The sequence below is a fragment of the Bubalus bubalis genome, chromosome 2 (assembly GCF_019923935.1).
Source record: "Bubalus bubalis isolate 160015118507 breed Murrah chromosome 2, NDDB_SH_1, whole genome shotgun sequence".
Lineage (NCBI taxonomy): Eukaryota > Metazoa > Chordata > Mammalia > Artiodactyla > Bovidae > Bubalus > Bubalus bubalis.
The window spans coordinates 186,818,250-186,832,816 of NC_059158.1; the positions used below are offsets into that span (position 1 = coordinate 186,818,250).

The window sequence follows — 14,567 nt, forward strand, 5'->3', positions numbered from 1 at the left end:
GCACGTTTCCATCATCTATAGTCTTGTTCTGCTCAGGTCCCTCTCTGGGCCATTGTCCAGGCTCTTCCTAGAGCTCCAGCTCTTCAAGAGATATCGTGACTCTGCTTCCAATTCGGACAGGCCTCCCCATCACCCTCAGGATGGAGTCTTCACTCCTTGGTGTGACAGTCAACATCCTTCTAGAGCCGGCCCTACCCACCTCCACCTTCATTCCGCCCCACTCCCTACTACTCTTGTTCTCCAGCCATTCCAAGTATTCCATCTATTTAATCCCACACTGTATCAGTGCTGTTCATTGTTCAGTTGCTAAGTCATGTCCGACTCTTTGAGACCCCATAAACTGCAGCACACCAGGCTTCCCTGTCCTTCACCATCTCCCAGAGCTTGCTCAAACTCATGTCCATTGAGTTGGTGATGCCATCCAATCATCTCATCCTCTGTCGTCCCCTTCTCCTCCTGCCCTCAATCTTTTCCAGCATCAGGGTCTTTCCCAAGGAGTCAGTTCTTCGCATCAGGTGGCCAAAGTATTGGAGTTTCAGCTTCAGCATCAGTCCTTTCAGTGAATATTCAGGGTGGATTTTCTTAAGGATTGACTGGTTTGATCTCCTTGCAGTCCAAGGGATTCTCAAGAGTCTTCTCCAACATCACAGTTCGAAGGTATCAATTCTTCGGTGCTCAGCCTTCTTTATGGTCCAACTCTCACATCCATACATGACCACAGGAAAAAGCATAGCCTTGACTAGATGGACCTTGTCAGCAAAGTGATGTTGCTGCTTTTTAATACACTGTCTAGGTCTGTCATAGCTTTCCTTCCAAGGAGCAAGCGTCTTTTAATTTCATGGCTGCAGTCACCATCCACATGGATTGTGGAGCTCAAGAAATCTGACACTGTTTCCACATTTTCCCCATCTACTGCCATGAAGTGATGGGACCGGATGCCATGATCTTCATTTTTTGAAAGTTGAGTTTTAAGCCAGCTTTTTCCCTAGGTCAAAAGCAGCTAGGCTACTGGTAGCAGGGACAGGCATTCCGAACAGGAGAGAGAGCTTGGGCTAACTCCTACTCCTCTGGCGAAAGTCATCTCAAGCACCACTTCCTGTCACTCCCCATGACCAGCTTCTCTCCATCCCTGTGACACCTTTGTGTATAGAATGTGAATCTGGTCCAGCACTCAATTACCCTTTAATGCCTTCCCCTGCAAAGTAAAGTAGCATTTTTTTGATGTTTTTTATCTCCTATCTGCATGTGACCCAGTAAAAATGAACAGAAAAGCCAGGGTCTTTTTGCCTAAGGACTTGTTCAATATGGGTTGGTGAATACAGGTATAATAATAGCTAGCTTTTTGGTCTGCCACTTTCTAAGTGTGTCACATGTGTTAACTCATCAAAACCATCTGGTCATCAGCAAAACCATGCTGAGGTAGATGTCTTTATTGGGTCAATTTTTCAGGTGGGAAAACTGAGGCACAGAAGATTAAGTAACTTCCTTCAAGGCAACAGAGCTAGAAAGCAAAACAGCAACAACGTTAATCCCGACAGCCCGGCTTCAGAGTCTGACCCCTTGTCTGTTTCATCACCTACCTCTCTAGGGAAAGGGGGCCTAGAGGTGGGGAGACACTGGACATCTCTTCTCCGGCCAGGAGGGTGTGTGTGCATACGTGCTAAGGCACTTCAGTCCTGTCTGACTCTACAACACTATGGACTGTAGCCCACCAGGCTCCTCTGTGCATGGGATCCTCCAGGCAAGAATGCTGGAGTGGGTTGCCATTTCCTTTCTCCAGGGGATCTTCCCCACCCAAGGATTGAACTCGGATCTCCTGCATCGTAGGCAGATTCTTCACCATCTGAGCCACCAGGAAGGTACTCAGTATTAACACTGTTTTCTGCATCAACAGAACCTGAAGCTTCTATCGGGGTTATCTCAGGGAACTCAGGCATCCAAATCCCACCCAAACCCAAGTACAAGATGCCAAGCCCCGTCAGAAACTGGCAACACAAACTGGCATGACAGAACCCTCACAGCTGCGAACGGACCCCCAGGGGCTCTTCCCTTTGTCCCCTCTGCCAGCCCCACCCAGCCCCTTCCCCAGTTGCCAAGACCCTGCCTCCCACTCCCCTGCACCTGGCTGCCCTGGCAGGCAGCCCCGGACCCCTCGTGAAGGGTAAGCTTCCCCCAGCTCTGAGCAGCTGCCAGACCATGCCCGAGCCCGCAGGCATCTTCTGGGCACCACTCACTGCCCTATCAGGCCTGGCGTGGCCCTGCACAGCCCCACGGAGGTGCTATTTTTAATTTAATTGGAGAGTCGGAGGAGAGAGATGGTACCCAGCAAGGGAGTTTTAAAAGCTTTCGGGGCGGGGGGAGGGGAGAGAAAGCAAAGCAGTTCGTAATTATATACCAGGCAGCCAGATTTGATGCTTGAACAGAAAGGTTAAATGTTACATTCAGAATAAAATGAGAAAAAGAGTTCTGATGACAGTTGCCCAGAGCTACACAAGGAATAAAAAATACCCCTTGCCCAGCTCTTCTCCAGCAACCTCTTTTCTCTCATACTCATTTCTGTGTTTTCCCCCTTCTGCCAAGAGTACACAAATAACCCAGTTTGGAGCACAAAGATTATTGCTTGATATGTCAACACCTTGATTTCAATTCAAAAGCAGCTTTCACTCAAGCCTGGAAAAATCACACATCTTCATCTCTCAGGTCAAGGGATCCAACAAAGTCCAGAAAACTGGGAAGGTAGTCTGAAGCTGTGGGTAACAACGTGGGCCCTAGTATGGATCGACATAGATTCAAATCCCTCTTCTGCCGAGGGACACATGCTGAAGTTGGTGAAATTGGCTGGATGACACTTTCCTGTAGAGACAAATGGCACACTCTTTTCAACCTACCTTTTCCTGTAGGAACTGTGGGTGTGATACCAGGAGCTGCTGCAGCTATTTTGTGATCACAAGGCAACAAACTCTAAGTGGAAGAGTCCTTGACTATATAGATATACCACTGTTCCACTGGACTGCCTACTTGCTACCTGAGACCCCCCCAAAAAAAAACAACACCCCAATATGTTTTAGCCACTTTTAGTCTAGTTTTCCTTCAGGAATGCTGAATCCATTCCTAACTGGCAATGCATTATTAGCCTGAGCATGTGTGTGAACCTGAGCAGGTGCTTAGTATCTCTGAAGTTCAGTGGGGTCAAATATCACTTATTTCATTCACAGTGTGTGTGCAAGGATTAAACTCAATTCCCTTTGTAAAGCACTCACCACAGTGCCTGACAAGGCACAGTGGCTGCCGTTGCTATTAATACTCCTGATTAATAGGAGAGAAACATCCACTTATAAAATTTAAAGTAATATATTTCAATGCACTTTCTCGTTTTCAATGTGACTTCTCACCCTTTGTTTTGGTTCATCCTCAACCCCAAACCTTGGAGAGGAGAACGTTTTATTCCTACTGTTCACCTGGTTGACTCAGGGAAGATGCAGAAGCCCAAGACAGCTTCATTACTGGCAGGGCCAGCCTGTTACTCAAGTCTGACTCCAAGTCCATGGGGCATTTGAGGCCCCACTTGCCTCTGGGAACCACTGATGGCTAAGGTTCAGGGCTAAGGATGTGGATGAGAGAATGCAGTTCATGTGTCAAAGACGAGGTGAGTATGACTCTGGTCTCCAAATTCCTCCTCCTATTCCTGGAACTCTTCAAGAGTCCCTTGGACAGCAAAGAGATCAAACCAGTCAATCCTAAAGGAAGTCAACCCTGAATACCTATTGGAAGGACTAATGCTGAAGCTGAAGCTCCAATACTTTGGCAGCGTGATTCACTGAACTCATGATGCTGGGAAAGATTGAAGGCGGGAGAAGGGGATGACAGAGGATGAGATGGTTGGATGGCATCACCAACCCAATGGACATGAGTTTAAGCAAGTTCCTGGAGATAGTGAAGGACAGGGAAGCCTGACGCGCTGCAGTCCATGTGGTCACCAAGAGCTGAACATGACTGAGCGACCAACAACAAATCCCTGGAACATCAGGGTTACCCGGTGTCAGTCCTCCACCCACTAAACTTTTGGTTCTCTAATGTTAAGAGGCAGATGGGAATGAAGCATTAGAGAACCAAAGTCTCCCTCCAGAAGCAGCCATACAACAGAGTGGCTAAGAGCCCAGATCTGATTTGAACCCCACTTCTGCTGTTTACAAGCGGGAATATTGTTTTTGTTGTTGTTGTTTTTCAGTCACTCAGTCGTGTCCGACTCTTTGCAACCCCATGGACTGCAGCACGCCAGGCTTCCCTGTCCTTCACTATCTCCTGGAGCTTGCTCAAGCTCATGTCCATCGAGTCGGTGACGCCATCCACCCATCTCATCCTCTGTCGTCCCCTTCTCCTCCTGCCTTCAGTCTTACATAAACAGTAAGCTAGGACTCTTTCCTCTGTATTACTGGAATAAGCAAAAAGCCGCTGTAACCATCCCCAGATCTCAGTGGCTGAACACAGTGGGTTCTTCCTCGTGTCCCAGTGCCGTGCAGGTTGGTGGGCTTGGGGTGGAGACTCTTGTCCACTCATTTAGCCCCTGTGCCCCTGCAGCTCTTCCCTCCCCATCAGAGCCACTGTATCCCAAGGGCTCATAGAGCAATTTTAAAAACCAGGCACACGCCCAACTGGCCAGTACCTGTGTGCTCACGCGGTCCTACCTACAAGGATGCCTGGTGGCGTGAGCTCACAGCGTGCTGAGGAGGGAGGGGGCAAGTCACCCACAGTCCCCAGAAACCTCCAGCTCAGTCCACCCCACTGAAAACAGGCATCCTGCACACTCCAGATCACGTGACCTCATAGTATTTAATTTGCTTCATTCATCAGCTCCTGAAACAGATTTCCGGACAGACACACCTCATTTTCCTGCGCTTCACTTCAGAATGCTTCACAAATACCTGCTTTTTTTTTTTTTAAACAAACTGAAGGTTTGTGGCAACCCTGCCTTGAGCAGGTCTATAGGTGGCCATTTCCCCAGCAGTGTTTGCTCACTTTGGGCCACAGTCGGGCAGTTCTTGCAACCTTCCAGACGTTTCCATCATGATTATTACCGTATTTGTAACGGTGATGTGCGGTCAGTCTTTGATGTTACTGCTACAATACGTTGAGGGCTCGGGTAGGAGCATGTGCTAGCAATACAGCGGTTTTGGCTGCGTCGGTGCTCAGCTGCGGCGCGTGGCGCCTTCACCGTCAGGCAGGGACTTCTGCTGCAGCGTGCAGGCTCAGGAGGCGTGCCGCTCGGGCTCTAGTTGTGGCGTGTGGGCTTAGCAGGCCCCGAGGAACGTGGGATCTTTCCTGCCCGGGGATGGAACCCACATCCCCTGCATTGTAAGGTGGACTGTAACCGCTGGACCACTAGGGAAGCCCCAGCAGTAAAGTCTTTTTAGGCTGAGCCACGTATGGACTTCCAGATGCAAGGCTGCCGCACTGGGCGGGCGCAGCATGAACGTGACCTGTACGTGCCCCGCCACCGCTGCTCAGCCGCTCGGCCGCGTCCGACTCCTTGCGACCTCACAGACGGCAGCCCACAGGCTCCTCCATCCATGGGATTCTCCAGACAAGAACGTGGAGTGGGCTGCCAACACCTTCTCCAGGGGATCTTCCTGACCCAGGGATTGAACTCGGGTCTCCTATATTGCCGGTAGATTCTTTACCGTAACATTCAGAGGGCTGTGTCGTGACATTTGCTTTCTCAGAGCCAGCTGGAAGCAAGCCCTTGGCACCCCAGGCCTGCCTGTACCCGTCACATGTGCCCCCGCAGGAGACACCAACCTCCTGGAACCAGAAACCTCATGCATCTTTTCACCGTGAAGTCCACAGTACCCAGCAGAATACCAGGCACGTGGTAGGTTCCCTGGTATTGACTGAATAAACACTAAACCAACAGGAACACCACTTCCGCAGAGCACCGGAATGTCCAGAAGGAGTGGGGAGGACGCGGCCGTCAGAGAAGGGCGCGCCAGGCCCTCATCCACTGGGCTCCGGGGGAACCACCGCTCACAGGTCCCTGAAGTCCCTACGGGCGGCCCAGGCCCCACCCCGGCACTCACGTGCTCACACTTCCTGCGTCCCCCCAGAGGGACTGCCCACCCTGCCCCATCCACAACCACAGAAACCAGCACTTCCAAACGAGTTATTTATTTGCATACGGAAAACAAGACCTCGGCCAGGGGCCCAAGGGCAGGAAGGGTGCGCCAGGCCTCCCACACCAACCCGCACTCACCTGGAAGGAGGGGGGAGGTCTACAGACTTCAACTCTCCCATCCCCACCCACCCTATCCCCTACTCAAAAATAATTCTCCCTTGCCCCCATTAAAACCTACTCAATCAAAAGAATGGGACCGCCCAAGAGAAATGCCAGGAAAAGACAAGCAACTGTTAAGCGTGAAGATGGCAGCTGGCAGCTCCATCCCAGTGACAGACTAGCCCCCCCTAAGGGTTTCCAGGGTGACAACCTGTCCTCCCATGGGGTGAATCCCAGTCTTGAAACAAGATAAAACCCTAGAGCCTAAAACAATCTCCCATGACCTCTGAATTCCAAAGCCGGCCACCCCACCCCGGCCCAGCCTCTCGCTGGGATGAGCCCCCCACGCGCTTCCGAGGGGGCTGGGCCACGGAGCAGGCCAGCCGGCTACAGCCTGCGCCCCTCGTCATACTCCTCCCTCGTCAGCCACTCGGGCTTGTACGTTGACAGGTGAGCCACCACGGACGCTCCCAGCCAGACACTAAAGTGCCGGCTGGAGCCCGCAAACACGGACGCCTTGGTGGGGAAGAAATGGCTGGCGAGCAGCTGGTAGAGACGCATGGTGAAGCCAGGGTAGAGGGTGTTGCCCCCGCAGGGCACCACGTGGGAGGTGAGCAGCGGGCGCAGGCTGGCCTCGCAGGCCTCGATGGAGTCCATGGCGGCCTGGGAGAGGCTGGGCCCCTGCAGGTCAAACACCTGGGGGCTGAAGAACATCTCGGGGGCCAGCCGCTGCATGGGGGTCAGCTCCACCTTGGTGCCGTCTGGCAGATGGTAGCTGTTGCGCTCGTCGGCGCCGTCCGGCAGGCTCTGATAGAAGTCCAGCTCGTCCCCCAGGTTCTGTGGCACATAGCACTTATGCATCTGGGTGCTGGCCACGGTGTCCAGCTGGAACAGGTTGTGGCGATTGTAATCTTCCTTGAAGAGGCTCTTAAAGAGATAGACCGAGAGGTCCTGGCCCGCGAACTCCAGCGTCTTCGCCCCGGGCCGCAGTGGGCGGCCCAGGTGGAAGGGCTGCACGCGGGTCAGGCCACAGCCTGAGTCCACCACCACGCCCGTCAGCAGGCCGGACGAGTACAGCGACATCTCCAGCTGGTCGGCCAGGAGGACGGACGGCACATTCAGCAACTCAAACAGGATCTGCAGGAGGGGAGCAGAGAGACGCTCAGCGAGCCCCCCAGGACCGTGCCAGGCAGAGCGCGAGGCGGCACAGACGTGCGTCCTCCAGGGACCGCCCGCCCCTTGCGGCTCACCCTGGGGGGACTCGGGAAGGGTCCTGGAGGATCAGAAAGAGCCAGGCTGGCCCTCGGGAGCTTGCTTGACGACGGCCTTTGGGAAGCCCGTTCTGGTGGACGGGCAGGGAGAGCCTGGGCATGTGCACGCAGGCGCTGAGGCGCCTGGCTGTGTGAGCAGCACAGCGCAAGCCAGGGCAGGTCCAGGGCGGGAGCTGCAGCCTGAACTATTTCAGTTGTTTTCAAATTTTTTTTTTTAATTTTTGGCTGTGCCGGGTGTCTGCCGCACAGGCTTTTCTCTAGCTGCGGCGATCGGGGCTGCGCTGCGGCTGCAGGGCCCCTCTCGCTGTGACGGCCCCTCTGCTTGTGGGCTCAGGCTCTCGGGGGCTCGGGCTCAGTGGTTGTGGCTCCCGGGCTCCAAGCACAGGCTCAGTAGCTGCGGGTCATGGGCTTGGCTGCTCCGCGGCACGTGGGACCTTCCTGGACCAGAGATCGAACCCATGTCTCCTGCATTGGCAGATGGATTCTTCACCACTGAGCCAGCACGGAAGCCCCTGAACCATTTTTTTTAATAAGACAGAAGTGATGAGAGAAGAAAGCCGTGCTGCACACAGCCCACCGCCTCCTGAAAGGAGGACCAGCAGGAAGGGAAGGCGGCAAGGGGGGGGCGGTGGGGCGGGTGGAGGACGCTCACCTCCTGACATGGGAAGCCCGTTTTTTAAGATAAACACTTTCCAAACACCAGGACAAAGCTGGAATTCTGATCTTTAGAGTTTGGCAAGTCCCCCGGCTAATTTTTCCCCTGCCTGTCACCCCCCAGTCTTTACAGAGCACCCCACCCCCTCCTCCCCAACTGCCCAGCCCAGGCTGCGTCCCCAGGGCTGACACCACAGATGCAGAAAGGCTTGAACGGGCCAGCTCTGTAGCCCCTGGAGCCTCTGGCCACCTAGCCGCCTTTGCAGGCCCACAGGCCCACCTGCTCCCCTCAGTGGGAGGGAGCTCCATCCATTCCTATGCTCAGACTATTGTCCCCTTACCATCCATTCCCCATACAGAAGCCAAGGTCCTCTTTTTCCAATAAAAATCAAATGTGACCCCCTCACCCCATTTAAAGCTCTCCAGGAGCTCCATATTCACTCAGAGCAGAGGTTGGCAAACATTTCCTATAAGTAGTTCAGGGTATCAGATGTAGCAAATCAAAATACAAAATGCCCAATTAAATCTGAATTTTAGCTGGACAACAAATAGTGTTTCACTATATCCTATGACCTCCCGGGTGGCTCAGACAGTAAAGTGTCTGCCTACAACACAGGAGACCTGGGTTCGATCCCTGGGTCGGGAGGATCCCCTGGAGAAGGCAATGGCAACCCACTCCAGTGCTCTTGCCTGGAAAATCCCACGGACGGAGGAGCCTGGTGGGCTACAGTCCATGGGGTCGCAAAGACTGGGACACAACTGAGCAACTTCCGTTTCCCTTCACTTTATATTCTATGCAACATGGGATTCGCTGGAACAGTGCTTGCTGTTGATGGGAAATCCCAGCCTACCATGCATTTCATCTAGCAGACCTGCAGCGGCGAGCCATGGCCTCGCTCCCGCTCCTCAGTCCTGCTGCTGTGGGGTGAGAGCAGCCTCAGCTGACATGTAAGTGAGCGGCCGCGGGCACGTCTCAATAAATCTTTATTTATAAAGACAGACGGTAAGCCACACCTGACCAACTGGCTATAGTTTGCCAACCTTTGATTTAGAGTGAAGTCCAACCACATCCCACAGCCTACCAGACCGATGAGCTCCGGCCCCCGGCTCCCTGTTGCCACCCTCCCTAGCTTGCTGGGCTCCAGCCTCCCAGGGAAAGCCTCCCTGATCACATCAAAGGGGCTCCCCTGTTCCCCTCAGTCAGTCTCACCCCACTGCATTTTGGTTTTAGAACTGATTACTACCTGGAATTCTTGTTAACTTGCTCACCGTCAAGCATTCCTCCAGCACATAAGCTCTTTGAGGAACGGAAGGTGCTGTGTGAACATTTATGGAGCCGTGAGCGCCCAGAGCCCCCTCCCCACCGCACCCTGTTCACAGAGCGCTGACCTGCTGTGCCTCCTGCCCCAGGGGGCCTCTATGAGACCCCCCTCGCCTAACACGAGTGCTGGGCACACACGCGGGGCACAATCAGCATTCACGGCGTGAATGCTTCAGAGGGCGGAGCTCCCGTGCCCACGTGGGTCTGAACACAGTGTCAGGCCCGCTCCCTGGAGGGGCAGCCCAGAGAAGGCCTTACCTCCAGGGTCTTCTGACGGTCCACGGGCTCCTTCAGGGGGCTCTCTGTGACGATCACAGGGAAGTCCTCGTGCTCCAGCCGATGCTTCTCCAGGATAAACGACCAGATGTACTCCACGCCCTCCCAGTTGACGACGCGGCCCCGCTGCACGGGGTAGCTGAAGGTGTCGGGTCGGCAGATGTCGATGCCGAGACTCACACGCCGCCGAGCGCAGCTGGGGCCCGGGTTCTCCCGGCAGGGGATGTAGTTCACGACACTGGGCAAGACCAGCTGCGGCTCATTCCAGCCCGACAAGCCAGCCTTCAGAAAAGCAGAGCCGTGGTCAATGATGATGGTTCTTGCAGACATGGTGGAGGTGGGGAGGCCTGCTCACGGGCTCCGCAAGCAAGTCTGGCCACCTGTGGAGGGAGAGGACAGGGGTGACCATGCACCCCCTCGAGGCCGCCACTGGCTTCTCCACCCCACAGTCAAACCTCAGGCTCCCCTGAGCTCATCTGCTCACCTTTCCGGGCCTTTGAACAAGCTGCAACCTGCACCTGGAAGGTTCTTCCCAAACTCCCATTCTATGAAGTGCACCTAACAGGCCCCACCTGGATGGCCAGCCGATCCACTTGCCCCACTTCCCAGCAAGCTTCTCCCCCTGCACTTGGCATGCCGTCCCCACCATGTGGGCATCTCTGCTCCCGGGGGCTCTCTCACGTTCTGCAGACCTGAGAAGCTCGTCACAGAGGACGGGCCTGTGGACTTTGGCTGCCTGACTGAGGACACGCGGGAGACGCCGCTCCAGCTGCGGGGCCACCGCCCTCGGTAGTAACAGCGAGAACAGGAGCAGCGACAGGAGTGACGACGACAACCGCGGAAGCCACGCTGCAGGAGACGCCCTCTTGCCCATCCAGTGCTGCGAGGCTGAGTGAGGCACGCAGCCATGTGTCCATCAAAAATGATCAAACAGCAGCAATTTCACAGGGTTTGACCCAGCACACGGTCCCACTTCCTTTTCACCACCGTCTGTACTGTTTCACCTCACCACAGGCCCTTTGGCAAGCGCCACCATGACGCTCACTGACAGGCAGGGCAGCTGAGGCACACAGAGATGAAACCCCCTCCCAGGGCCACACAACTGGTAAGACCAGGGTGAGACTTAAACCCAAACCAAACTCCAAAGAACACGGCGAGCATCAGGCGAGGCTGATGAGAAGATACAGAGTTTGACTGTGTGCTGAGAATCTAACGGACTATATACAAGAGGCTCGGGTTACACAGCTGATCGTGACCGTGGTCGGTGCCCTCATCTGCACAGTGAGGGCAATTACAAACACACACACGCTGAGAAGGCAGGCGTGGTCACCACCTGATTTTCAGACTTGACTATAAAAACTGGACTAGCCAAGGCTATGTGGTATTGGTCAAAAAGGATAATCACACAGCTCTAAAGGACAGGGTGGAGAGTCCAGAAATAAATCCACACGAAAAATGCCACCTGACCTTCGACAAGGTGCAAAAACAATAACATAAGGAAGAAGAGTCTTTACAATAAACGGCAGGAACGACCGCAGGTCCCCACGCAAAAAAAGAATCTTGAATCCACACTTCATACTTTGCTCAAGATTAACTCAAAATAGACCATAAACCTAAATATCAAACCTGAACCTATACAAGTTCTGAAACAAAACACAGCAGAAAAATCACTGTGATCTCCGAAGTTTTCTAAGATACAACATTAATAGCCTGATTCATAAAAGAGCAAATTGAGAGGTGGGGCTTCATCAAACTTAAGAACTTTTGCTCTTCAAAAGAAACTATTAAGAGAATAACGAATACAAGATACAGACTGGGAGAAAATAGTTACAAACCACATACCTGATAAAGAACTTTTATCCAAGAAATATAAAGGACTCACAAAACCCAATAATATGAAAATATCCCAATTTCTTGAATGGGTGAAAGATTTAAACACTTCACAAAAGACAATACAGGAATGGCAAATATACACGGGAGACGATGCTCAACGTCGTTAGGAAGATGAGAACCAAAAGCACCATGATGCTGCTGCACACCTATGAGAACGGCTGAAGCCGCAGGCCGACCACAGCAAGAGCTGACGCGCAGGCGGAGGCCCGGAGCCCATGCACGCCAAGAGCTGACGAGGAGGCGGAGGCCCGGAGCCCATGCGCGCTGCCGGCGGGGGGTGCGGCACTGTGCTGCTACCATAGAAAGCAGCCTGGCAGCTTCTCAGAAAGTCAAACATGCATCGACCACACAGCCTAGCGTTTCTACTCCAAGGATTTACCCAAGGGAAACAAAAGCTTCTGTTTGCACAAGAACACATGTTCCTGTGTTTAGAACTTTCACTCATAATCACTCAAGTGTAGAAACAAGCTAAGTATCAACTGGAGAGGCACAGACACATCTCCATCCAATGGACTCGCACTCAGCAAGAAAAAGGACTAAGTGATACACACAGTAACATGAATAATTCTCAAATGCATTGAGCTCAACGGAAGAGGTCAGACTCAGAAGATGCGTGCTGTAGGAGTTCCCGTGCATACAACATTTTGGAAAAGGCAAAAGCATAAAGACAAAACAAATCAGTGGCTCTCAGCAGCCAGGGGTGGAGAAGGGCTGGCCCCAGGGGGCGTGGGGCACTGGGGGTGGTGCTCTATTCTGGCTGCGGTGGTGGGCACACGACTGCATTTGTCCAAACTCCCACATGCACACGGTACAAGGAGTGGCTTCACTGAGTAAAAATTAAGGCGCAAACCCAGTGGATGTGGAGACAAACGAAAGATACATGAAATCCCTTTGCAGAATGCACATCATCACAACTCAGCAGACTTGGTATCAAGGATGCACGTGGGTGTCTAGCATGAGAGACCCTGGAGCAGCTCAGCCTGAGGCCACGCTCCGGAGCCACCACTCCGCCAGCGGTGCGCCTACCTCCGTTTTTGAGCTGCAGCCGCGTCGACCTGGCGCTACAGAGCAGGGCAGCCACCGCCTGGCCCTGGCCAGCAGCCGCCCGCTGTCACCAGCCTTGGGCCTCTGGTTAGGCTTCCTCGAGTTAGCTCTGACAATAGATGGGGGACAGCAAAGAGAAGGAGCGAGACGGAACCAAGGCACCGGTCTCCTCCTTGCCTGCTGGGACCGAGAGCGATGGAGAAACGGGCATCCAGATGACTTCTGGGACGTAGGCTGTAGCACCAACCTCTCTGCACCTCAAGAGCAGGGCAGCTCGCAGCCGCTTCCTCCCCCCGGCGTCTGGAGCCAGGAGGCGCAGGCAGGCTAATGTCCACTGGGACGCTTGATCGAGTTGCTCAGTCTCGCCCCCGGCGTCTGGAGCCAGGAGGCGCAGGCAGGCTAATGTCCACTGCGACGCTTGATCGAGTTGCTCAGTTAGGGACCTCCAGGTGGGTGGCCCAGCTGCCCTGGCCTGGGAACTTGAGGATGGGGAGCAAGGGGCCATCCTCCCCCTGGACCATGACTGCAGGAAGAAAGTCTGGGTGGCTCCAAGGAACCCATCCCCAGGATGGAGACTAAAATGTACACATTCAAAAGCATTTTACTGAATCACCTACTGTATAAAACAAACCCCTACTGAGCATTATGGATCCAAATCATTCTGATGTGCTTCCTACCCTCCCAGAGCTTACACTCTACTGAGAGAGACCGTCAGCAAGCACCTGATCAATGCTTCACGCCAGGTGGGATTAGCACAATTAAGAGAAAGAAAATCTGGTAAAAGCAACACGGAGTATAAGGGGCACAGAAGCTTGGCATTATTCTAAACAGGACCTCTTTATAGAGGGACAGCTGAGCAGAGACCTGAGTTCAGTGAGAGAACGAGGCATGCGATTACCTGGGAAATCATTCCAAGCTAAAGGAACAGCAAGTGCAAAGGCCCTGAGGCAAAAGCTGCCGGCTGTGATCTAGGAGCATCCCCGAAGCCCGTGTGGGGGACATGGCGGGCGAGCGGACGGGAGCTGAGGGTCTCAGACGGGCTTTCCGGGGGTGCTGTGCTGTGCCTCGAGCCGAGAGGAGCCACTAAGGGTCTGAATTGGGGAATGAGTACTATCTGACTTGAGTTATAAAAAGGACCACTGGGCTGATATAAAGTTCAGACCGTGAGGGCAAGACGAGAAGCAGGAGGCAGAAAGCCGAGAAAGATGCTGGCGGCGGCACCAAGCTGCTAACTCCCGAGGAGAGAGGTGCTCAGATTCTGGACGTGTTTAAGAAAGATGCGTACGACGCAGTGTGAGACAAGATGAGGAATAAAGTGCAATGCCAAGATTTTTACCCCAAAAAGCCGGAAGAATGACATATGCACTCACTAAGAAGACGACTACGGAAGGAACAGGTTTCGGATAGGGAAGAAATCGGGAATTTGATTTTGGACACGATAAAAGTCTGAGATGCCTACCAGACACACACGAGGATGCCTTAAGGCAGAGCTTACAGTTACCTGAGCTGGAGCTGCATCTGAGGTCAGTGGATGGGCGCATGCATGCTCAGTCACTCAGTTGTGTCTGACACTTCGTGACCCCATGGACCGTAGCCCGCCAGGCTCCTCTGTCCAGGGATTCTCCAGGCAAGAAGACTGGAGCGGGCTGACATTTCCTCCCCCAGGGGGTCTTCCCGACCAGGGATCGAGCAACTGGTGTCTCCGTGTCTCCTGCGCTGGCAGGTGGATGCTCTACCACCAGCACCGCCTGGGGAGCCCTAGCGAATGGGTGGAGCTGCAGATTCTGGGGATGCATGAGATCATGCGGGGACCCGCTGTAGAGGAAGACTGATGTCTGAG

At 53.7% G+C, this 14,567-nt stretch overlaps 1 protein-coding gene across 7 annotated transcripts in view; it reads right to left on the bottom strand.

The window, feature by feature from the left end:
- Nucleotides 1–6,146: 6,146 nt before the first annotated feature.
- The window catches only part of ACTL8 (actin like 8), an 81,683-nt gene continuing 73,262 nt past the window's right edge, over nt 6,147–14,567 (bottom strand). For all 7 annotated transcript variants that reach the window (XM_025278850.3, XM_025278853.3, XM_006066563.4 and 4 more), the window contains exons 2-3: nt 9,773–10,170; nt 6,147–7,405 (exon numbers count right to left, since the gene is read on the bottom strand). In XM_025278850.3, the coding sequence (XP_025134635.3) occupies nt 6,656–7,405; nt 9,773–10,120 (1,098 nt within the window). In that variant the 5' untranslated portion in view covers nt 10,121–10,170 and the 3' untranslated portion in view covers nt 6,147–6,655. The remainder of the gene's footprint in view (nt 7,406–9,772; nt 10,171–14,567) is intronic.